The sequence below is a fragment of the Epinephelus moara genome, chromosome 8 (assembly GCF_006386435.1).
Source record: "Epinephelus moara isolate mb chromosome 8, YSFRI_EMoa_1.0, whole genome shotgun sequence".
Taxonomy (NCBI): domain Eukaryota; kingdom Metazoa; phylum Chordata; class Actinopteri; order Perciformes; family Serranidae; genus Epinephelus; species Epinephelus moara.
The window spans coordinates 30,398,095-30,423,147 of record NC_065513.1 but is presented as its reverse complement, the minus strand read 5'-3'; the positions used below and the strand labels follow the sequence as shown (position 1 = coordinate 30,423,147).

Below are 25,053 nucleotides of genomic sequence, written 5' to 3'. Positions count from 1 at the left end.
TGTGTCTTTAATTGACGACTCGTGTGTGCTTTTGAACCTACAGAACAATTTTTATGTCCACCCTGCTGGTGTTGTGGTGGTCAACAGCTTCTTTGTTGTAGGAGTCTTTAAATTTTCTCTTGGAGCTGCATGAACATATACAGAATGCCCATCTCCAGCCCTCACAGTCTTCTCGCTCCAAACATCAAGTTGGGCTTGTTGAATGCTGATGCTGAGGTGAATAATAATGAGAAGTCCATCTGATTTACTGCATCTTGCTTGGAAGTAGTTAACCGCACTTTGGCCTAACTCTGGAGATGGTCCATCTAGGGTGCAACTAGTGGGGGAGACGTAAATCAATACGGCATGATTTGACTTGGCGCAAGCAAAAGTGCCAAAGCCCTTCTGGAGTCTTGTCAGCACTGAGAGGCCTGGCAACCAGAGAAGACTCCAGGAGGGCCTCATGAAACCAAAAATGGTTGCTGTTATACTTTGGGTTTTTGTACAGATTTAACAAACAAGATATAATTTGTTAACTAATAAACCTTAAAGACGCTAGTAGAAAGAGTTTGTCACCTTTGGACAGAGCCATGTAAACTGTTTCACCGTTTTTCCCAGTCTTTATGCTAAGCTAAGCTAATTGGCTTTTACTTAACACTCACATTTGTGTATCGATCTCATCTGAATCTAAACGAGAATGCAAATAAGCATATTTTCTACAAAGTTATTTATTATGGTACATATGATGGATGAGACCTGGCCACTTATTAACAAAGATGCATGGGTGTGCAGGTATTGCAACCTGCTGTACAGTAAATAAGGGCAAATTTATCTTATTGAATTCAGACGGTTTTCATGACAATAGCAGTTTGTCTCTCTGTGCTCGTCCTCGGAGCATTTTATGAAGCTACATTCGGCACAAAAAGTACATTATTGCCCCTGTGGGAGCACGACAGGAGCTGAGAAATGAGAGGAATATAAAAAGGAGAGAAGCAGATTGTGAGTCGGATCCAGAAGACTGGTGGGTGGAACAAGTGAACCCACACCCCTTCTATCCTATTATCTCTCTAAAGCTTCTTCTCACAAACGACTTTTATTGTTTCAGTCACTGATTTAACCCCAATAATGGCCAATAACATATTTTAAAGCCTATTGTGTACATGTTATAGGTCTCAGTCCGTCATAAAAGCCAAAAAGATGCAGTTTTAAAAAATACCCACAGTGTTAGAATATTAAGTTCATTTAATTAGTTGTACTGGATTTTTGCGCCTAATTTTCTATTTTCAGAATAATCTGGTTTCCTCTCTTGTGTTTTACCCATCCATCCATCCATCCATCCATCCATCCATTTTCATCCGCTTATCCACGGCCGGGTCGTGGGGGCAACAGGCCAAGCAAAGCACCCCAGACGTCCCTCTCCCCAGCAATGCTTTCCAGCTCCTCCTGGGGGACCCCAAGGCATTCCCAGGCCAGATGAGATATGTAATCCCTCCAGTGTGTTCTGGGTCTGCCCCAGGGCCTCCTATCAGTGGGACATGCCCAAAACACCTCCAGCGGGAGGCACTCAGGAGGCATCCTGATCAGACGCCCGAACCACCTCAACTGACCCCTTTAGAGGCGAAGGAGCAGCGGCTCTACTCCGAGCTCCCTTCGGATTTCCAAGTTCTTTACCCTGTCTTTAAGAGTGAGTCCAGCCATCCCTATGAAGAAAACTCATTTCGGCCACTTGTATCCGCAATCTTATTCTTTCGGTCATTACCCAGAGCTCATGACCATAGGTGAGGGTTGGAACGTAGATGGACAAGTAAATCGAAAGCTCAGCTCCCTCTTCACCACGACGGTCCAGTGCAGCCCTAGCATCACTGCAAAAGCCGCACAAAACCGCCGATCCATCTCATGCTGTATTCTACCCTCACTCTTGATCAAGACGGCGAGATACTTGTGTTTTAGTAGAATATTGTCGTGCTCTTTGTGTGGTCTTTTCAAACCAAAATAACTGATATTTGTTGTAAATATAAAAATAATCTCCTGCTGATATGTTTGGGGCATTTTGTTCCCCCATGAGGATGTCAACAACAGGTGGCTTGAGATTAGCTCTGTTTTGATAATCACTCACGATCACTACATGCGGTTCTTTTTTAGTATCTGTTGTTCTATTCTTTAAAGGGAAACTCAACATGGTGTATATACTCACACACATTCATATAAAGGAAATCCAGAGTATGAATTATATCAGTTGCTTCTATCGTCTCACATACACACACATGAATCTGGTCTCCTCTCTTATGTCTTTCTCTGTAATGGTAATTATCACCCTGTGGGACGCAGGATCACTGAGCAGTCTCTGCTTCGCCACAACAAAGTGCAAAGGTGGTGACGCATTAAACATCAGCATCCAGTGGAGAACACTATGTTAAAACTGCTTCTTAATGATTTTTCTCTTCCTTTCTACTTCGTAATCAGCACATATGGATCTACGGAACAGGATGAGGCAAAAACCTGTGAAAGTTGTCAGATGTTAACACACACAACAAAGGGTGTTTTATCAGCCAACCTGTTTTCCCTGCAGCACTGGATTAGATCTAATAGAAAGTGCTATTTCACGTTTATAGATACTCCTGGGTAACTTTTACTTTCCCGTTCCTTCATGCGAATACCAGTTTGTGCTTGTCGTGTTGCACACCAGCTTACAGAATTTTTTGTTCAATGGTGGCAGTGTCTTTTCTAAATACGCTCTTTCATGCATATCAAGTTCAAATGAAGTGAGGCCAACCGTTGTGGTTTGGCCATGGTATTCTTGTGAAACACACAACCACAAAAACACACCATGCTGTACATGAGACAAGGCAGTAGGGCAACGATCCATTTTTCTGACCTACCTGACTGCTGGTTCCACCGACACAACTTTGCATCGGGTTATTTATATTAAACATTTCTCAGAATCAGTAAGGCCTTATTTTCAGGCTTATATTAAATAACCGTGCCAGTGGTTTTGTGTGCTTTAGCACATTTGAACCACAAAATATTTGCAGGTCACAGAGAAATCAGTTAACCGTTTGCAAACTGCAGAGTTTTAGAAATCTGACGTTTTTTTTCTGCTGATCTATTTAGACATTGGTTTATGTTTGTTCAAGTATGATATGAAAATAGTAGACATTTGAAACTTTGTACAATCTTTTACACTGATCATTATGTCTGCAGTAATTTTTTTTTTAAACTTATCAGTATGAGGCAATGGAGGGCTGACCTTTTAAATCAATTAACACACAAGCAGTAAATGCAAGCTCTGTGGCTGTGTCAGAAATCATTCACCGAACTGTAAACCCCAGTGCGCTCACTTAGCTTACATTATTTTGGAAACAGCTTGCACTCAAAACTTTTAGTTTAGTATAATACAATAACATAAAATTACACCACACACAGAGTAATGTGTCACACGACCCTTGTCTGACAGGAATTTTATGTCACTTTAACGTAACTTTTCCTTTGTTGTTTGAGCATTTAATCCTGTGTTATATGAACATAAAAACATTGAGAACACGTTTTACAACAATTTTATTTAATTTCATCGAGCTATAAAATTATATTGTGGCGAGCCTCGTGTCTTGATTGCCAGAATAAGGCAAAGAGATGAATTCTGAACCTGGAAGTGCTCTTTATTTCACGCTAGCACAACTTTATGTTAGACACTCTAATATCCACACAGGCAGGAGGTCACTAACTGCGTTTACACATGAACTCATAATGCAAAATATTTTTGATACTCTGAATCCACTATATAGGGTATAATAATTCCCACTAGACATTCAAACAGCACTACAAAATGGTGAACTCACAATAGAGTCCACTATATCCTGAGTAGTAAGGGATTTTGGACACAGCCATTGTTCACTGTGATGAATTAAACAACTCAAGAAAGTTCTAAAAACCCCTTCATACCTACAGTCCACTCACAAAGGTGTTGCCACTTATGTTGTTTGGTAAGACCTCTTCTCGGGACTGTGTGGGTGTTTGCATGCTGTGCTTGATTGAAATATTCCTCATCAGTTAATTGGCCATGTTACGGCTGCTGGTCTGTTCCTCCAGGTCCCGCCTCTCCCTCATTAGTAGTGGTTGATCACACCTGAAGCCACTTGTAATCGGGGAACCATAGAAGTGGAAGGACTGGCTGCGAGCTGGGGTACAGTGGACCGTGACAGCAGAGCTGTGTGTGGTGTGTGTTGTCTGGTAGAAGCATTTTCGCGTTGGGTACTCCTTTGGTGTGGAAGGGAGGGTGTTGTTTTCCAGTTGCTGTTTTGCTGGCCTAAACTTACGTTTCTTTGCTTGTGTTTTATAGATGGTCTGGCTGCTTGTTTTGGAGCAGTTCGCTTTAAGTTTTCATTATATTCTGTTTTGTAAATAAATCATTATTAAGTTAATGTTGACCTGCTGTCCTCTCTCCTTCTTCCGAAAATACCCGTTAAACATTTTATATGGACGGGGGACGGGAACATAACATATTAAATGTTTACTGGGTATTTTCGGAAGAAGGAGAGAGGAGAGCAGGTCAACCTTATCTTCCTTCCTTTTCCCGCTGCATTTCCCCCCCTGACTTGGCCGGGTGCCGTTAAACTATTATGGCAACCAGCCGCGTATTATGCCGACGTTTTTCATTGGTTTCTGACACCGCAAGTCACTGCCCAAGTGTCGGATTTCGACGACTTTGGCGTGAAACCAGGCTCGATAAACTGCCCCTAAGTGACGCCACAAGACTACAAGTTTGTAGTCCTGCCCACCGTACTGAGAGTTTTGCTGCCTTACCTTTCGTTCTTTTCCTGCCACACCCCACCTGACGCTGCCAACCGCCACTAAACTATAACTGCGACCAGCTGTGTATCATGCCGACGTTAAAGGACAGCTTTTTTCATCAGTGAATGGGTCAATCTGACCTTGAACAGAAGCAATGACTCATTTCTATTTATCAGCATCAACTCATGACAAAATAAGTTTTTAAATGTGCAAAAAAGTAAAACTAATGTATTATATAGGTTTTTCCAATGTATATGGTTAGAGGAAAAACTGTAAACCCAGCGAAGGAACCATAATGGTAGGAAAGCTACACCTCCTAGTTGTTCTGTTCTGTTGTAGCCTATACTTAAGCTATATATATACTGGAACTGCTCTATGTGACTGTGCAGTTCCTTTGTTATTTCAGTACGCTCAGTGCAGAGCTGGACTGGGACAAAAAATCGGCCCGGGCATTTTGAGCCTAGTCCGGCCCACCAGGTATTGATGGAAAGACAATGAAGCCTATGAATGAAAACAAACTTTCTTGTGACACCGCTTGTACACTGTCTTGTTGGTGTATATGTACTTGTCTAATAAATTTAAACCTACACCATCCTCCCAGTCCCATTATTCTATACAGTACTTACTTAGAGGAACCCAAAAGGCTGCTTGGTCTAGTGAACCTCCTGAACAATGAACGTATGATGGGATCCTGAAAATTGGACAGTGAGGAACAGAGGTGAGACATGATCATTGATGAATATTAAAATGAATAAATGACAGATTTAGTAATATTTTCATAGACTATGTACTCACCACATCAATAAACAGCACAGCAACACATAATACTTCCTCAAACATGGCAACCTTTAAAAAGTGAAGGGATATTTTAAATTGAATGGAAACATGCCCACAATAAAAACAAAATACAGGTAATTATTGTCCACAAGAGTTTGCTGTTACATGTCAGTAAAAAAAACAATAAGATAAAAACACAACATATCTAGAATAAAGAGGATATTTATGTATAAAAGACAAATACATTTAAGTAGTTACTTTTAACTCCAAGCCACTTTTATGTTAATGTGCAGCATCACATCTCCTGGCAAATCCTAATTTGATTCAATCTAAATTATATTTGCAAGAGGGTTTATGATGAATACTAGCCTAATCATCTGGTTTTACATGAACATTTTTGCTCTGTTGAGCTTTAGCTGTTTCAGAGTAAAGAATTACTGCATAGTGCACTTATATCAATTAATAGACACTGAAATATTTTACTACCTAACTAATAAAGACTATACTTAACTAACTAAATGGATAAAATAAAGTTACTGGAGCACTAAGATCACCATCACTAGTATAACATCATAGAAACAGCCCAGCAGTAGAGAAACCCCGTCATGCTGCTCAACAGCCAGCTAAATTGTTAAATGGCCTACTCATAACTATGCTGTGTTAAGAGTTAGCAAGCACAACGAAAATAAACTATCAACCAAACTTGATTCATATCTGACCCAGGTAGACTCCTGTTCATCACTTCTTACCTGAAGTTCAAATTCCCCTCCAGTCGCACCGACTGTGCCGTCGTCATATAATGCGGCGGCCGCAGGTCTCTCCTCCTCCTCCTTCCTCCCCTTCGCCTCATCCACCTGCTGACGGCCACCTCCGCCATCATTACCTGCTGCGGCTGCTTTGGATGCTAGTGCGGGTGCGGTCACTGATGCTGCCACTGAAGAAGCTCCGCCATAGCCAGCAAACATCTGTGTTATTTTAACACATTTGGCAGCATCTTCCTAAAGGGCTTGTCTCTTTTTCTCTCTTATTTTTTCCGCACCTCCTTTGAGTTTCTTCTCAATTTTGTCAATCTCCTCTCTCTCTGTATGATTGACTGACTGGCAGCCGAGGCCCACGTGGGAGGGGGCATCGGCCCTTGTATCATGACATGACAAAAAAAAAAAAAAAAAAAAGGCCCGGCCCAAAATTACCGTCGGCCCACCGGCCAGTCCAGCACTGGCTCAGTGTATACACATTTAATCCCAGTGGGGATCAAACCTTTAACACTTTCAGCATTCATGCCTCTTTCTGCCCATTGAAGTAAACAACATCAAAGCAGTAAAATGCCAGTCGCTCTGAAAGGCAGAGAGTGAGAGCCGAGAAAAAAAAACAAAAAAAAAACCCGAGGTCCATCTGTGGTACTGTACAACACAATTTGGCCTCTCATCAGTGCAGATACCAAAGCAGACAGCAGCGTTGCATCATTAGTTGCTATTCCAGTCCCCTAATCATCAGTGGATCCCAACAACATTCTGTCATCTCTGCTTTTAAATATTTATAACACATGAGTATTTCTGGATCCCCCAGCCATCGTTTGCCTAATGAATCTATTACCAACAAGTCCAGTTTCATCTTTGACTCTTAAATCTTTAATAAAGAAAGAAGTGTTACATCACAGCACCACCATGAACCTCATAGTGTGTGTGTGTGTGTGTGTGTGTGTGTGTGTGGAGAGGATTTAATTTCTAACGTTCAGTCTCTGTTGGACAGTGAAATCAAATCTAGTCTGAATCCTCACCTCTGTTCTTGCAGCAAGCAGTTTTTAATGACTGACCCGCAATGGCTTCTGAATAATAAAATTTCCCTTCACCCTGCTCAGCGGTGGTAAAACACACTCTTTTGTGTCACGCTGTCAGTTTCACAGTCTCATTTTACATAATAGCTGTTCCTCAGATTAGGCGAAAAAGGTGAGTGGTAAATTGGACGTCGGTGACATAAAGAATGCAAGAGTGGAAAAGAGTCTCTGTCTCTTTGTTTCTTTTTGCTTCTCCTCTCTGTCTTTATTTGTTTAAATGAAATCTCTTACAGTACAGTGAAGGCCCTGAGGGAAGGAGGGCACATTTGAGCTGATCTGAAGGGAGAGCGAGCCGGTCGTCCTGAATGGTACTGTAGAGTTGGGAAGCTGCGTGTTCGCAGCTGAGACAGAGTCGGACCTCTCACTGCTTTTACATGTTCCTCTCTGGCTAATGAGGACACAGTACAGTGTTACAGTGTAATTCATTGCGCTGCATTGTTAATGTTTTCAATGCCATGAGGTCCAGCGTGATGCAAAAATCTTCTGTAAAGGATGTGATACCATTAAACTTTAATGATTGCCTGGGGGCAAGTGGGTCACTGCTGCAGCACATAGCAGGAGTATACAGCAGGGTTAAAAGAGAATAGAAACATAAAAGCAGAATGAAAATGTGTATACTATATAGAACAGATTTGACTTACTTAACATACAAACTGAGAACTTTAAAGTTAAGTCGAAGTGTGAATGGAAAAATGGACTGTACATTCAGAAAGGAATTCAGTGGAGAAGATCTTCCTGGAAAGGGAGATTATGTGAACACAGATAATAGGCTTACCAGTGTGTGCTGTACACAGTATAAACAGTGGTGGATAAAACCAAGGTACATTTCCTTCAGTACTTTACTGTGGTGTTCTGTGGAGTTTTCTGAAAGCAGGGGTGTCAAACTCATTTTAATTCATGAGCCACGTACATCTCGATTTGATCTCAAGTGGGCTATATCAACAAAACCACTGCATAATAACCTAGAAGCACTACTCCACTAATTACATGTGAATTTTTCCATACAGCTCCCCGAACAGTAATCCAAAAGTGGAAGCTATTGAGGAAGCAGGTTATCTCTAGCCTTAGGCCCGATCACACAGAAAGTGTTTTGCAGGTTGCAAAATGTGAAGCATGTCGCACTGCCTTTTTTAAAAATTGAGTGCCACTATTGAAAAGAAAATGCTTGCTGCACCTTTTTTATTCTAACCACCCCACGTAGTCAATCTACTGTTTATTTTAGTTATTTGACGGTAATTAGTATCTAGTTCCTAAAATGTTGAGGCAGAGGGTACTTGCTGTAGCTCTGGTTGAGGGTGAGAGGCTGTCAACAAACAGTTTTTTGGGTACATGGAAACAGAGATCTGTGTGGGCACATGAGACCCTCAAAAGGAGGGTGGATCACAGGGAGTACCACCAGCTGGTCCAGGAGCTTCGCCTTGATAATGGCTGTTTCCAGGCATATTTTAGGATGACTCTGGGGCAGTTTGACAACCCACTGTCTATCGCCTGGCCGCATAGCTCTGGGTATCCAGCAACCACTACCACCAGTTTCTCCTCTGTTGTTTACCAAGTGTAAACTCATTTTCGTGACTACCACAGAAGGCCCGCCTCTCAAATCATTCTATTGGACGATGGGAAAAAAGATGATGAAAAAAGAGATGATGTGGGGTGTTTTTCTCCTTTGAGTTGAAGTTTTTTCAACTCGAGGAGTTCAGAGCGCTTCAGCAAAAACACCAGGCGCCTAGAGTGCAGAAATGCCAGGCACGTCGCAACCCAAAAGACTTGAACAAAAAGCTTCAGTCTCAGTAAGAACAATTACAAAAAGGCACCTCCAGCTGTTAAAACGCCGTCTGTGTGATCTGGGCCTAACAAATCATTTACAAATGAAAAGACAGAAATCTGATACGAATACTTTTTGTATGGAAGCTGCTGAATGACAATATTTTGCTCATCGTTTAATCTCTTTTAATACAATAAATATTCATTGTGTTTTAAAACAAACTGTATTCTTGTCAGGGTGGTTTACATGGCGTATCTATTAACTTTCAAATTTGCTCCTGAAACCTTGCACCTCTTAGCCTTCACAAGTGCATCAATATTAGCTGTGCAGTGTCATCCAGTGGGCCTGATTGGACCCTTTGGCGGGCCGGTATGTTTGACACCCCTGATTCAAAGAAACAAAGTTTACCATCAGTGTTTCTCACCAAAACACAGTTTACATCCTGCTGGCTGAACAGCCGCTTCGCAAATGTTTCATGAAGAAGGAAATGCATTCAGACCCTTCTGAATATTTTAAATTGCCCATTGTTTAAATCCATGTTTGGTAGCTTGCTGTCTTCTTCTTCACTGCCTTTATGGGCACACTGCTACGCTCTTTTGCTTCCTTGTGTGCATGAATGGCACAAACAAAACAGGGACATGAGTAAAAAAGATTGTATTATGGCAACACTAGTTCTCCACAGGATACCTTTAAGGACCATTTTGAGGTACTTCACTTGAATATTTCCATTTCAAGCTACTTTTATTTCCACTCCACTTTATCGCAAATTTAAATCTTATACTTCTTTACTCCACTGGGCCTACATTTGATAGCAGATACTTTAGAGACCATCAGGTCCTACTGATCCTAAATAGAGAGGAGAACTTAAAAATGCATATCGAACAAAAGTTCGAGTCTCAGGAGGATACATATAATTCAGCATCATAGATTAAACTACTGTAATCTCTCATTTGTTAAGTACAACATTAGCCTTTATTTTTGTTCTTTTTCAGTACATTTAGCAAATAATACTTCCCTTACTTAAGTAACATTGTAAATGAAGGATATGTGTTGCAGCAGAGTGGTGTTGCTTCTTTACTTAAAGGACCAGTTTTTAAGATTTAGAGGCATTTATTGGCAGAAATGGTACTTAATATTCATAACTATGTTTTCATTAGTTCATAATCAGTTGTTAATATGTAAATCATCAGTGTTCGATGTCCCCAAATCCGACACACCAGACCTTTAAGTAAAATATCTGATTATTTATTTCACCATGTAGCATAAAAGACTACAGTGGCTATCATTATTATCACTGCATATTCATTCATTATTTAATTTATTCTGGTGACATGCCTTCAGCCCGTCCCACATGAGATTATAAGATACCATCTTTGTTTTAGTTAGTTAGTAGCAGTTTATTTCAAACATGTACAGTAAGTAGCAAGTAAACAAAATAATCATACTATGGTAGACAGACATAAAAAACAGGTGACTAAAGGAAGCATGAAAACTGAAAACAACATATAATGATTTGATTTACATGTCCAAAAAGGAGTGGAAGGAGGTACAAACTTATTTATTCCCACTTCTTCTAATAGCCAATCATGTAGCTCCCCATCAGTATAAAGCTGTACAATAATTAATTCTCCAAGACCTATTCTAATATATTAAACAAATTACCAATAATATTTGTCTTACAGCAAGATATGAAATAATTACAAAAATACTTATATATATTTAAACCTTATTCAAAACAATAATTTCATCTTTATATCCTTATCCAATCATGACAGATGTGTTTTGCTTTGTCAAACTATGCGTATATACACAGACTGTTTACATATACATACTCAAAACTGATGGCAATGAATAAATGAATAAATAAAGAGTAAACTCTTGCTGATAGTCAAACACCTTCATTGTTGTATCTTCATTTTTATGTGGGACAGGAGCATAAAAGAAACACAATTAAACTACAGTTATGAACAAACAACAAAACAATACAAAAGAAAAAATTCTAAATTAACTGTTTACACAAGGAAGCACCAAACACTCACAGACCATCTCCATAAAGAGCTCCTTTTCTTTTCTCCCGGGGTTGTTTATGTAATAATAACAACAGGGAGATCTGTTTGATCAAAGCAACCATGTGAATCAATACCAACATGGTGTGAAAATATCTCTGTGTATTCACTTTAATAAGGCTATAAAAGGCAGATATGTTATGAACACAAAAATCAATAACCATTAACCCCATCAGTGCACTGTGTTATCTTAAATGTGCAGATAACAAGGGCTCAGAGTATCCATCTAGATCTCTAAAATCTGCATTAGCCAAATTGTTTTATTTTCCACTTGACACTGCTTCCTTCTCACATCTGAATTTGCAGGATGGATCAATAAAAGCTTTAAATGAATAGGGGCTGCGCTGGAAGTGCAAAAAACACGGCAGAAGCGTCAGATATTGTGTTGCCATGGAAATGTTATCTTGTTAGGTGATGACACAATTCAGAAATATGTACTCGGTTAAGAAATATTATGTAACCGCTCCCTCTCTCGACCCTTCTCTGTTGCTCTTCCTCCCTGTCAAAGATTGTTAGAGCACTGATTATTGTTGATGTAATAAAATGCAGCCAGCCAGTGAATCGAAATGACAGATACATAAAAAGCAGGGATGGGGGGGTGGAGATGGAGATGGAGATGGAGGAGGGTCTCTGAACGTGTGTGTGTGTGTGTTCCAATAACCTTGGTGACTGTGTCCCCAGCCCATTCCCACTGCAGGGGCCGAAGCCCGTCTATCCTCCTGCAGGGTAAACGTCTCTCCTCTGGACTTGGTTTGGTTCACTGAATCCTTACTGAGAGAGACACAAAGAGAGTATGAAGGGATGTGGGGATGGAGGAGGAGGAGGAGGACGAGGAGGAGGAGTGGGTTTTGACAACAAGAGAAGTGAGGATGCTGGTTGAGCGGGGCAGAGGAGGCGGAGTGGGATGATAGGTGAAGTGCAAAGAGAGAGAGAGAGAGAGAGAGGAGGAGGAAAGAGGTGGTTGGATGATGAGAAGAGAAGAGGAGGAGGAGGAGGAGAAGAGAGAAAGTCCATGCAAAGCTCAGTCTTCTCTGTCTTCCCTGACTAAGAATAGCAGCTCTTCTGCTAACCCAGTGCCCCAGGACATGACCATTTGAATAAAAGCCTCTATCGCTTCACGTAACGCTTGGTGTGTGTGCTCTACTGTAGGTGTGTGTTTGCATGTGTCTGTGTGTAAGTGTGGGGAAGTATGTTGAGGGCAGATACTCAGGGAAATTCATCAGAATAATAAGAGAGACAGACAGGAAACGAGAGTGAGAGATAGAAAGATAGGGAGCGGGCTAATTGATGATGATGATGATAATAGGCTGGTGAAGAACGGAGACACAGGCAAAACTCAATGCTTTATTTCAATGAGCAGTTAACTCTGTCATGTGTGTTGAAAGTCCTGTCTCACTCTCTGTCTGCCTGCTTCACGCACGGCCCGGGGAACTTTATATGGGATGAATCTGGGCAAGAAAAGAGCGTGAAAAGCAAATGTAGTCGAAGCCATGTTTCCATATGTGTGCGCCATATGTCTGATTAGCTGTGGCTCGCATCTCACAGGAGCAACCAAAACATCCCGAGCTGTAAAGTGAGATTGTTGGAGCTGTGGATGTGTTAGGTGTCAGGGTCACAAATATAAACAGCTTTGCTTTCTTTATCTCCTCAGCACTACTTCCTCATCATGTTTGGTCACGATGGACAGAAGCCTCTGGAGCTGCGGACAGAGGAGGAGAGTGACTGCGATGAATGGGTGGAGGCCATCCAGCAGGCGAGGTACATGCACAGTATTCCAAAAAGTGAATTTGTGTGCCTTCCCATCTCTGTTTTGTGCAGCACAAAATGTGACATCACACATTGTGACCACAGTTTGATGTGATGTGACAGAACATTAAGTTTAGAAAGCGTTAACACAGCCAAACCTGTGGTTTTTCATCATGTAGCCCATTAGATGTAAATCATGTGTAAGGCTGAAGCTTTGTGTTCCAAAGAATACTTATACTTTGTTTCCAGCCCTCTACGTCTCCATTCGGTTTAAGTTACTAAGTTGGTATGAAAGATTGGAAAATTTGATTTATACATGCAGTAATCCATCTTATTTTTTTCTCAGACTGACATTATTGTGGCATGAGCTGCAGCAACTTTTAAAAGATCCTCCTTGTTGGTGTGTTCAAAGAGGCTCAGACATCTAAGATTTGAGGTTTGGAGTTTGGACATGGTCGTCCTGATAAAAAATGCCTTGGTGCAATGCAATCACAGCCTCATTAGTGTCATCTGTGCTTCCTGCAGCTTCACAGCGACTGTTTCTGACATGAGGAACTGTGCGACCGACTAAATCCACAATACATTGTAAGGGCACAGTCATGCATGAGCAAAATTAACACTGGCAAATATTTGCCTTCCGTTTTCTCACATTCAGTGCAAGCAAAGGTGCAAATAAAGCAGTCCATTCTAGCGGCGAAGCAAATTTGCATCTTCGCATTGTGCAGAGTTCAATTTTGGTGAACTTAGACCAGCAAAGTTGCAGCCCTAACCAATAGCTAAGAAGTATGTGTGGAGGAGAAATGTTGTTGCCGTTTTTTAACCAGCCCTCATTGTATGAAATCGGTCTGAGAAACACAAAGTGCCCCACATGAGAGATGCTGCCTGGCTGACAGTGAGTCGGGAGACAGGCGTGGAACTTAAGAAAATGGAAAATGTACCAATAACATCATATTTCATGGCAAGCTAGCTTTCAGTGTGCGTCACACCCCGCACTGCCCTCATACGGCTTGAATATCTCCTCTGCAGGTGATGGTCACTCGCCTGCACTCACTCATATGTGACTGTGCCCTAATCCAGTGGTTCCCAACTGTTGGGTCTTGGTCCAAAAGTGGGTCACAGGTCCATTCTGAATGGACAGGAAGTGACTTGCAAATGTGTCAAGTTTGTAAAAACCCCACTTTATTTTTAATTCCACTGAATTTCCAGTGCAGAGCTTTTATTTTGAAGTGCCATTTCCTGCTGTAGATTGAGTGACTATTGGGCAGCTACTTGACAGAGACAGCAATTCTCTAATTTGTGCCTCGTCGTCTCCTCCCTCCTCCGTCCTTCTTCCTGTAACCCAGAAGTCAGTCTCAGTGCACCACATTGAAGGATTCCTAAAAAGAATCCCAAGAGTAGGAGGCTTGCTGGAGGAGCTAGGAGAAAGGATGCACAGGTGTGTCCTTTGGGGAAGTCTTTTTGGCACTTGTGATGTATAAAAGAGGATGATGATGCAGCTGTGCCACACGATATATTTAATTGACATTGCTTTAAAATGATGGCTCCAAAGCCCGGTGTCTCATTATGTTAAATGTCTGTTGCCTCGACTCCTCCCTCCTCTTGTCTCTTGCCTCCTCTGTTTGCATCTCAGGTGGGAAGGACTTAGATGATAGGAGAGGAGGCAAGGAAAGGAGTGAGTGAGTGGACAACTCCTGAGCCACAGCCGCCCCAAATTAAGGCAAATCACTGCACACAAACTTTACATCTGCCAAATCTGAACCAGTCTTTAATCACAGCCCAAAGAGGACATTTGACTAAAAACATCTGACAACCCTCAGAATACTGTCAGTAGATTAATGCCCTTTTTCCATGGTCACTCTTGGCTGCGCCGAGTACAGCCATGCTGCGCTGGTTTGTGTTTCCATTGTCAGTTTAGACACAACGTGCCATGTTGAGCTGCGCCGGAGATGGACCTTCTCAGGAGTAGGCCCAAAAGCCAGGCTACTCGGCGGTGATGTCTAGTCAACCGCAGCCAACCCCCGACAACCTCCCTTCTCCCCACAAACGAGCTGTGTGTTGCAAGACTGCACTCACCTCTGTCTGCAGGAGACCAGAGAGAAAGGCGTTTTTAAAAGTCTTTCAGTACTTCTGTAGCTTCTAACTGAATCTCTGTGGTTTGGAGTTTAGTTTCTCTCCTGCGTCCTGTTTTTACTTTACATATCTGCTTTATTTTATTATTTTGTGTTCGCTATCTGCTGAATTAGTTGTGTGAAGTTGCTGCTCGAAAACTCAACATTTCCTTATTTTGCTGCTTCACAATAAAAGTTTTTACATAACAAAATAATGGGGGACTTTTATTTTTAAGACTCTATAGGAATTAGAATATGTTTATTATAGAATTATTGGAACTTTATTAGTGGCTTTTGTTTGATTAAGACCAGTGTAATAATATGGCAGGGAGAAAAGTGAAAGCAGAAACAGCCAGAGTGAGATGTTGATGAAGAGCTGCAGACAACAGGCTCTTACTGCACCTCTGCAAACAGCTCACCTCCAACAGGTAAACTTCTTTTACCTGCCCTGCTGTGGAAAAACACATGCAGCTAAAATAACAGGGGACTTTAGCTGTGGATCGGCCTGCTGCTTTTAAACGTCATCACTCAAGACGAGCCATCATCAGTTTAAGACACACCTTCAAGCAGGTAGCACTGTTGTAATGGAAATCCAAATCCCTGCTGTGCTGGGCTGAGGGCCCAAACCAAGCCAAGCCAAGCCAAACCAAGCCAAGCCAGCCCGTTATTGTTAACAGGCCAAACAATGCAAATGCCGTCGGTGCGGTCCTTCTTTCTTGACTATGAAGCATCAGTCTAATTCACCCTAAGCCAATCTGCTTCATCAGGAACGTGTGTTTGCAGCTTGATCTGATTTGATTTACAGTGCTGGCAACATAACAAGACAATCCCACAACTGGCATCAGATTTTAATTCGAACGTTGCTCAACGCAGATGGGCGCACTAAAATATGACACATCTCGTTTTCCAGTGGAGCTCTGCCCACTTCAAACCAGTGAGAACAGTGAGGGCAAAAGTACCGACATATCTGGGGAAATAACCAGATTGTTCTAAGTTTGGTAGAAAATGTTGTGTTCAATGAGGACTCCATTGCTCAAAGTGAGAAGCTGTTGAGAACCTAGGTTTTCAGGGCTTTCAAGATTTTAAAGCTTCACACAGGATGGATCGTTTAAATCATCCCCAAGCATTCATTTCAATAAAATGAACATCCAGTGTTTTTGTTATTTCCTCATTTTGTGCCATAACACACAACTAGGGACAAAAGCAAGCAAAGAAATACAGGCTGTTATTCAGTCATGTTTATGACATAAGTGCCTCATATAACTGACATCTCTGTATATATCTGGTGACTTCTCTTTATTTTCAGTTACTCTGACATCATCATTGAACGAGAGGTGTATCGGCAGAAGTACATCCACCTGGGACAGATAGTGGAGACTGAGAAGGTGGCAGGCAATCAGCTGCGGACCCAGCTGGAAGATCAAAATACAGAAATTGAGAGGCTCAAAGCAGAGGTACAGCATGCATGTGCGCACACACACACACACACACACACACACACACACACACACACACACACACCTGAAAGGTGTCCATTTAGGTGTCCGTTGCATCTCCTATGTGGGATCTAACAGCCAACAGCCAGTGCATGTGTGAATTTCATGTAACACAGAAGACAACAGCGAGTGCTGAGCTTTGGACGAGGAAAAGTAGCTGGTGATGACTGTCTTTGTTGGTGTTTTTTGTGAAAACAATTCTCTCGGGCCACAGTTTTTTGGCTGTGCTGTAGATACATGAGCTGCTCTTCTTCTGTTGCTTTTCTGATACAAGTGTCATTTTGAGTGGAACTCTGGGGTTGTTGTTGTTTAGGTGTGCTTGCTGTAAACACAAGCAACCAGAGGTGTTGCCAAATCAAACAGGACTGAAATCTAACCATCTAACTTTAGATAGCATGTGTACAGTATCTTTTTAAAACAGGGAAATATGAAATGATCATTGTTGGTGTCTTAACAAAAACATGATGGTCTTCGACGAGAAAGCCTCTGGGCGCGACAGCCAACATTTAGGCTGATCTGCTGTAGCCAGCGGACATTCAAGACTTCCTCTTTCTTGTGCTGGTTACTTCGGCTAATCTATATAAACAGATGTCTGCATATGAAAGCAAACAAATTCTAAAAGGCTAATATAAAGCTAACTAGTCGTCAGACAAAGCTGATTGGTTCTGGGATTGTATCTAGCCAATGCCTCTCCACAAGGGGTTTGTCCCAAGTCTCTTATTTCTATAGTGCTACTGCTAGCTCCTTGCTTGAACCGGAAGTCGTTCGAGGCCCGCCATCTTCTAGGCCGTCCCAAGTCTCTTATTTGTGCAGCGAGGAGCTAGCGCTAGGAGCTAGCAGCAAGCTTTAAGTAGCTACGAGCTAGGATGGTTTGAGAGCTTCCTATCTGGAAGAGTTTTTCAGCTGAACGCCATGACGTATAAATACCCGCCCTCTACATCTGGCACATTTGAATGAGATGGTGGAGAAACAGTACAAGAGTAAGTACCCGTTACATGCATTCTTTGCAATGAATCGCTGACTATGTTGAATGATGGTGAGTTAATTGAATGATAGTGCTCATCACAGTGACAGTGGAATAGCAGGGCTATAGTCTGTTCTGTAATTGCACAAACTTCGACAAATGACTCACATGCAAAAGTGTGTGACCAGAGTCATGACGGCGGGGGGTAGGGGCTACTGTTTTGGTCAGCGAATATAATGAGACTTGGGCTGTACCCATAGTAATGCCAGACACTGGCTGCTTTACAGAGCAGATCCAGCGGTGCCGCCGTCATCAGGATGGACGTCACTTCACGTGACGCTTCAGTGAAAAGGATGTCTCATGTCTCTTAAACCGACAATGCTCGCTCATCGCTCCTAGTGCTAGCTCCTCGCATTTTTTCCTAGGTGGGAGGAGCTAATCAGCTAGCAAAGTCGGCTAGGTAAGATAACTAGCAGTAATTTAAGAGACTTGGGACAGACCCAAGGATTGTTTACCTGTCATTCGAATGGGATTGGTCAATACTACTGGAACTACAAACAGAAACCAGAATACTTCCAATAACCATGTTTTTTAATTTAATTTATGACCTAACATAAATGTACGAATGGCACCGTTACTGGGTCAAAATAACCATATATTGGTACGCCTGAAAAACCCAATGAAATAATATAAATAACACTAAAACTAGGTTGGTGCCACACTGACCCAGCACTGGGGTTTAACATTTGGGTCGATTGTGGTAGACCCAGTGCTGGGTCAGCGTAGCACCAACCTAGTTTTAGTGTTATTTATATTATTTCATTGGGTTTTTCAGGCGTACCAATATATGGTTATTTTGACCCAGTAACGGTGCCACAAATTGAGCATTGCATTAGTTCAGGCAGGACATGATGTCAAGCTCAGTTCACATCCCAGCTACATCAACTGATCTCAAACAGCCAATCAACTGATGGAGTAGCTGATTGATCATGTAGGCACATGGAAGGGCAGTGAGATGTGCTCTCTCTGCCTCAGGCTTTCCACGTGGAAGAGGCTTCCTGTGTAGGCCTAGGAAAGGCACAGAGGCCCCAGAACAGAGCCATACAGCCAAATATAATGCTGCAAATGGAAATAAAGTTTTCTTAGACAAAAGTGTTCCTGACTGAAGTACATTTTTGTTGGGTCATAAATTAAACTAAAAATATGATTACTTTTTCCCAATGTGATGTTATTTTTAATCAAATTAGCTCATCATTTAAACCAAAATAGTGTCATTTTTGACTTAGGTTTAGTGTTATTTAGTCTTGTTGGGATATTGATCCATATTCTAAGTCAGAGGTACCTGGTGGAGTTTTCATATGTTATGTTAACATTTAGAGGACGTGAAACACATTGTGTGTAGGGCTGCAACGATAAGTCGACTAATCGATGACTAATCGACTATTAAAATAATCGGTGACTGTTTTAGTAGTCGACTAATCAGTTTGAGTCATTTTTCATATAAAAGTACTATAAAAGTACCCCAAAATACTCTTATTGCAGCTTCTTACAGTACGTTTAGATATTGGCAGCTTCACACGCTCTCCCCTGACAGTGAACTAAAACCCTTTGGCGTGAGTACGAAACAAGACATTAGATGACATAATTTCGGGATTTGGGAGAGACAGACCGACATTTTTCAACATTTTAACACATTTTTCGATAAAATGATTAGTCGACAAATCGAAGAAATAATCGACAGATTAGTGGAATAACATGTAACTGGTGGAGGAATGCATTGCATTTGCATGTTCGTCCTTCTGCATGTAAATGATTCAAATAAAACAGGCACCCACTAATAAAAACATTGCTCCATAGGAAGGAAAGGAAACACACACACACACGCACGCACGCACGCACACACACACACACACACACACACACACACACACACATAGAAATATCCCTTTGGGCATGCAGTGTGTGCGTCTTCTCACAGCTGTGTTTATGGCAGTGGAGGAGGAGGATCTGAACGGTCCTCATTCACCACCAGGCGTAGGTGGAGAAGCCCACCGCTCAATAAAGACAGTCCATCAGCTTCCTTGCAAACAGCTGCCAAACCGTTACGCTTATCGAACACAACACGTTTCTGTTCTGCCGTCACAGCACGGTGAATCAGATGTGCGCGTTGGCACAAAAAAATACAAATGACCTCTGCAACATTGTTAATCAGAACTAATTACAATTCTCCCTCACACACGCAAGTGACAGCAGGTAATTATTGGTTTATGCTAATTAGATCAATAGCTGAAGTTGTTTTTGAAGTAAACAATAAGTGAGCTTACTCACTGACATCACGTCAGTTATTTGGTACTTTTCTTTCACACATTTACAAACAGTTTCATGTCATGAAAAACAGCGGGACACAATTTGTTCCATTAGATACCAGTTTTAAAATGGATATATGATTTTGCATTAATTTGCCACATCAGGAGGTAAATATCTCGGTGTCAGATTTTCTTTTATTAATATTGTAACACTGATTTCAACCATAATGCTAGCCAATGAGTTTGAGAACTGACTCCCAGATGAAGTCATCCGTAATAGTGATAGTGATTTTGTGGATCTGTCATTTATGAATAGTATTCTAATGATTTTTGTGAAAGTTTTCTGCAATAAACATAGTTGTTTGATCCAAACCTAGATTGTAGACAAGTACAGTATTTGCATATCAAACTGTCTCAGATGCAGATGTATAGGAAAATATTACTTGAGTCTTTGAACACAAAATCCTGCACACTGCTTTTGCTCAGCTTCACAATTTATTGATAACACTAATGTTTCCGTCCTCTTGGACCTTCATCAAGAGTGTTTAACACCATTATTTCCAACCTAAATAAATTGGGAAATTATTCCAACATTATACACCTTTAAAATAAAGCTTTACCATTGTCTTTTAAGATTTAATTGCTAATCAGATATTTGCTAAAAAAGTGCCTCTCCTGTATCAGATAAGCTAATCCTTTGCAAATGTTTTCTTGCCACATAGGTAGCCAGACAGTACACCAGAGTTCACACCAGTTGCCAGAAAACTGTTGCTCTGTTTGTTTCTGCAAATGTTTGATATTTTTTACATTATTATGTAGTGCAGTGGTTCCCAACTGGTGGGTCGTGGTCCAAAAATGGGTTACGGGTCCAATCGGAATGGACCATATGTGACTCATGTCAAAACATGTCAAATTTGTAAAAAAGCACACATTATTTTGAAGTGCAGTAAATTTCCAGCTGTAAAGTGACTAACCAACAGTTCCTTGACAGAAAGAGAAAACTCGCTCAACAACATGGCCGAATGCAAGTACAAGGCTGAATGTATTAAAGTGTGGGACCTCAAACTAATGACTAATGCAGGATTTATACTTCTGCGTCAAATGGATGCCGTACCTACAGTGTTGGCTCTGCCTCAAGCCTTCGCTGTACCCTACGCTGTAGCCTAACGTGCACCTCCCCAGAAGTGTAACTACATGTTTCAGAGATACAGACCTCCTGTCTATTTTTACAAACTGAAACTATTTCTAACCCTAACCCAGGAATAGCATTTTAGTCTTGTGTGTGATTTATCCTGGCTTCATATGAGCAGAGGAAATCTCCGCTCATTGCTAGGCTAATTTATACAATGTAAAATGCTATAGGCTTGTGCGAATAACGTTAGCATGTTAAATTTGTTTGGAAAACGTGTTTAGTATAAGACAGTTGTTTTGTCAGTGAACCTTTTGAGTCGTAATGGAGCTGAATTTCAGAACATTACTTTTGTTAAAAGTTGATGATGTTCCTGGCTTCCTATAAGTATGGGGAAAAGTCTGCTAGCTGCTAGGCTAATTTATACAATGTAAAATTCCATAGGCTTGTGCTAAAAACATTAGCATGTTGTATTGGTGATGAAAATGTGTCCAGCAATAGATAAATTCTTGAATGCTGCGAGTTATAGTGAAGCTGATATGTGCGCTTGTGTTTGACATTGTTGCTATAAAGCCATGTTTAATGTGTGTTTTGAATCAACTTCAACAAACTTCACAGCACTTCACAGAAACCCTGTCGCCGACTAGGGTTTTGGTGGTGTAACTGCAGCAGACACACCACCGCACAAGTATATATGCCCACAATGACATAGGCCATGTGTGTAGGCTAATGCGTAGGGTCTGCATACAGCTGATGCACAAGTAGAAATATGTAGTTTCTTTACATTTCAACAAGGCTGTCGTTCAAGTGTGGTTATGTTTAGACACAAAAACCACTTGGTTATTATGAGAAAGAAATCATGTTTTGGCTTAAATGACATGCTTTTCGTGGTGCTATCCCAGCTGGAAAAAACAGAAATGGTTCGCTAGAAAACACCCACATTTGTTGGTCTAAAAAAGCTGTTGGAAAAATAGTGACAAGTTGCTAAAACACAACCAGTTTTATTTGTTTGTTGGTTTTGAACAGTGGTCTGCAGTGGTCAGCAGGTTGGCAGGCTAAGTCAAAAGTCAGCTCATTTCCTGCATTACTTTAAAACGTTGATATGATACATATGAAACGTACAAATGTAACATAGGCTTATTTGTGGTTTGCAGCAATGTACAATGCCAATGTTTTCTCCAGGCGACTGGTCTGCAGAGTGACTCTAACTGTACAGGTGCTTGATTGAAATTGAATTCAGCAGTTTGCCCCAAAGGAAGCTGTTTGCTTGCTTGGCCAGCTGCTAACATCTCCACAAATCACAGCTCCAGCACCATTTCCAGTCCAGTCTCGGCTCATCTGTGTCAATAATGGCTGATATATTTTATGTTTTGTTTGTATAGGCTATTTCTGTCTTCAGGAAGAAATAACACTAATGGATTAGCCTGTTAGGCTGCTTTTAGTTGTAATTCTCCCTCAGAGCAACAAGTGTGGAAGCTTCTCCCTGCTACACACTGTGATTATATCTCTTTGGCAGGACACAGTGAGCCCTGCTGATAATGAAAATGCTAACGACAGACATTTTATATTAGGAAACATCTGCCTGTGTAATTGGCCTGCTCATGAAAAAAGGATTAGACTTTGAGAGCCAGTGTGCAGTCGGTGATCCATCTCATTAAAACATACTCTTGTTTATTTGTTTATGTGTGTGTTGATCCGTGTTTATGAATAATTAAACCAACTAGCCACTGTAACTGTCAACAGTTGGCAGACTGGCTCCTCACTCCTGCCATTTGCATGATAGCGCTAGTGAATAAGAAAATGAAGATGAAAGTGTGTGGCTGGAAAAGGCTTTGGTTTCATCTTTCATGCTTTTCTCCATCTGTGATAAACTGATGTTGTCAAGAGGCCTGAAAGTAAAAAACAAATAGATGGAAGTAATATAGTACTGGAGCCAGTCGTAACCTCTGCTGGGTTCATTTCTTCACTGAGGATAGCGTTGCCAAGAAAAACCTTTTACCAACTATGTTTGAAGTTAGTCATCACTGTTATTTAAAGAGAAGTTGTGCTGTCTATTATTAGGTTTACTACGTGAAATGAGATTTTTTCCCCACAGCTTAGCAACATTATGAGTTTGGTCTGCCCGGCGTATTCCCTTCATGATGTGTCTGGTGTATGCCTCTGCTTTTAAACCTGGAAGATGACATTAACTTTGTGGCAGACAGCTGGCTTTTCTCACCTGCAGTGAGTAAATGTCACATGTCTAAAGGCTAATCTGACTCTGCTGTGTGAAGAGTTGGAGCATCTCATGGCTTTAAACTCAAGAACTGTCATAATTAGATGGATTAGGTCTCTAAAAGGCATTCATATTATGGTTTCCATAGATTGGTTTGTGCTAAAATAGATTCCCCTGCAGCGGATTATACTTACATGAGGATTATACTGCTGTGCCGTGGATGCACTACAGGTGATCAGGCACATTTAAGCCTTAATTTGCTTACTGTCACCAGCTGATAGCAGCCCTCCTCTGTCATTTTCTCTTTCTGGATAAAGGAACCAGATTGTCTAAGATAAGGAAGTCTGATGTCTATCTGGTGCAAACACACCAACTGAACACACACTGCACGCCATATTCAACCAAATTACTCTTAATCCCTGTAGAAACCTCATGGATTAAATCTACTACCTACCTACTATACCTCAGAAGACCATTGTTTCTATTTAATGTGATTTTACTGTAATTTAATGTCTCTTTTGTGCTGACATTAAGTCACCCACATTATGCTCATATTGTTTCTGACTGATTTTCTCTTTAAAGATTATAGCTCTGAACAAAACTAAGGAGCGAATGCGGCCTTACCATGTCAACCATGAGAACGAAGACCCGGATATCAAAAAGATTAAAAAGGTAAGTAAATATTTTTATGTTTTCGTCTTTCATAGTTTCTTATGGAATATTTCACCCACTAAATGACCATTTTTAAATCAGTTAGTCATGTTGTTTTAACACTGAATTCATGAATAAAACCTTTTCTTGTATGCCTCCATGGGAAACGGCGAATATATTAATTCATTGATTGATTACGGACCACATGTAACAACACAAAATCTAACACAACTCGTACAGTATAATCCAAGTCTCAGTTATCCAGTCATATATTCAGTACTTCCCAAACACATACATTTTGTTCGATAAAAAAGCTGAATATTGTAGTCTGACATTGAAGAATGCATGGATACATTATTGAAAATTAGGCCTGCCCCCGACTAAGAATTTTCCCAGTCGACCAGTAGTTGTCATTTAGGGCCATTAGTCGTCTAGCTGCCCGCATGTTTACGATATTAATTCAATTATTAAATGATATATTTTGGGCGAGGCAACACAATGGTTTGAGTTGAAGGTGTGAGAAAGAATAGTATCAGTAACATTGTTAACACTGTGCTACATTACAGAGAAATACAAAGGTATGTCGGCAAAGCAGTAATGATTGTGCTAAGTGGCTAATGGGCATGTAGCTACTTCCATGTTTCAAATGATACGTCATGTTTGTAGTCGACCAATGAAGATGAGTTTACATATCACCTTGGGTTCATCCTTCACCTTCTCAAAATGATCCCACACTTTGGATTTCATGCCCAACATGTTATTAACTAGCCTGTGGAATAACCGCAGGTACCAGCCCTGGAAATCAGGGGCTGTACACATGCTGCGTCTTTAACCACCTGGAAAATGCTATGTTGGGCGCTGGGTGTTACTCTTGTACCTTTACTATACCGGCTTTCAAGATTGCAGCGCCTGAGGTTGCTAAGCAGTTCTTGGTCAACTAACATTTGGTCGACTATTAGGGGGCAGCCCTAGTGAAAATGTGTGTGGTAAGTATGACTGGATAAATGAGACTTTGGTTATACTGCACAAGTTTGCTGTTGTTAAATGTGGTCCACAATCAATCAATGAATTAATATGTTTGCTGTTTCCTGTGGAGGCACGTGAGAAAAACAACATTTTCTTCACAAATTCAAGGTAACACGGCATGACTCATTGATTTATAAATGGTCTTTTTGTGGGTGAAGTACTCCTTTACCTGAGATTTCTTGCAAGTGTTACACCCTCCATGTGTA

At 41.1% G+C, this 25,053-nt stretch overlaps 1 protein-coding gene and 1 long non-coding RNA gene across 3 annotated transcripts in view; one reads left to right on the top strand and one right to left on the bottom strand.

Moving 5' to 3' along the window:
• LOC126395019 (ras-specific guanine nucleotide-releasing factor 2) overlaps nucleotides 1-25,053 on the top strand; it is a 73,136-nt gene that overhangs the window by 11,433 nt on the left and 36,650 nt on the right. For both annotated transcript variants that reach the window (XM_050052208.1, XM_050052207.1), the window contains exons 2-4: nucleotides 12,858-12,964; nucleotides 16,367-16,514; nucleotides 23,753-23,842. In XM_050052208.1, the coding sequence (XP_049908165.1) occupies nucleotides 12,858-12,964; nucleotides 16,367-16,514; nucleotides 23,753-23,842 (345 nt within the window). The remainder of the gene's footprint in view (nucleotides 1-12,857; nucleotides 12,965-16,366; nucleotides 16,515-23,752; nucleotides 23,843-25,053) is intronic.
• LOC126395020 (uncharacterized) lies at nucleotides 5,198-6,354 on the bottom strand. Its single transcript, XR_007570409.1, has 3 exons — nucleotides 6,294-6,354; nucleotides 5,563-5,613; nucleotides 5,198-5,458 (listed from the first exon to the last, which is right to left on the bottom strand). It is a non-coding gene; the product is annotated as an uncharacterized LOC126395020 (long non-coding RNA).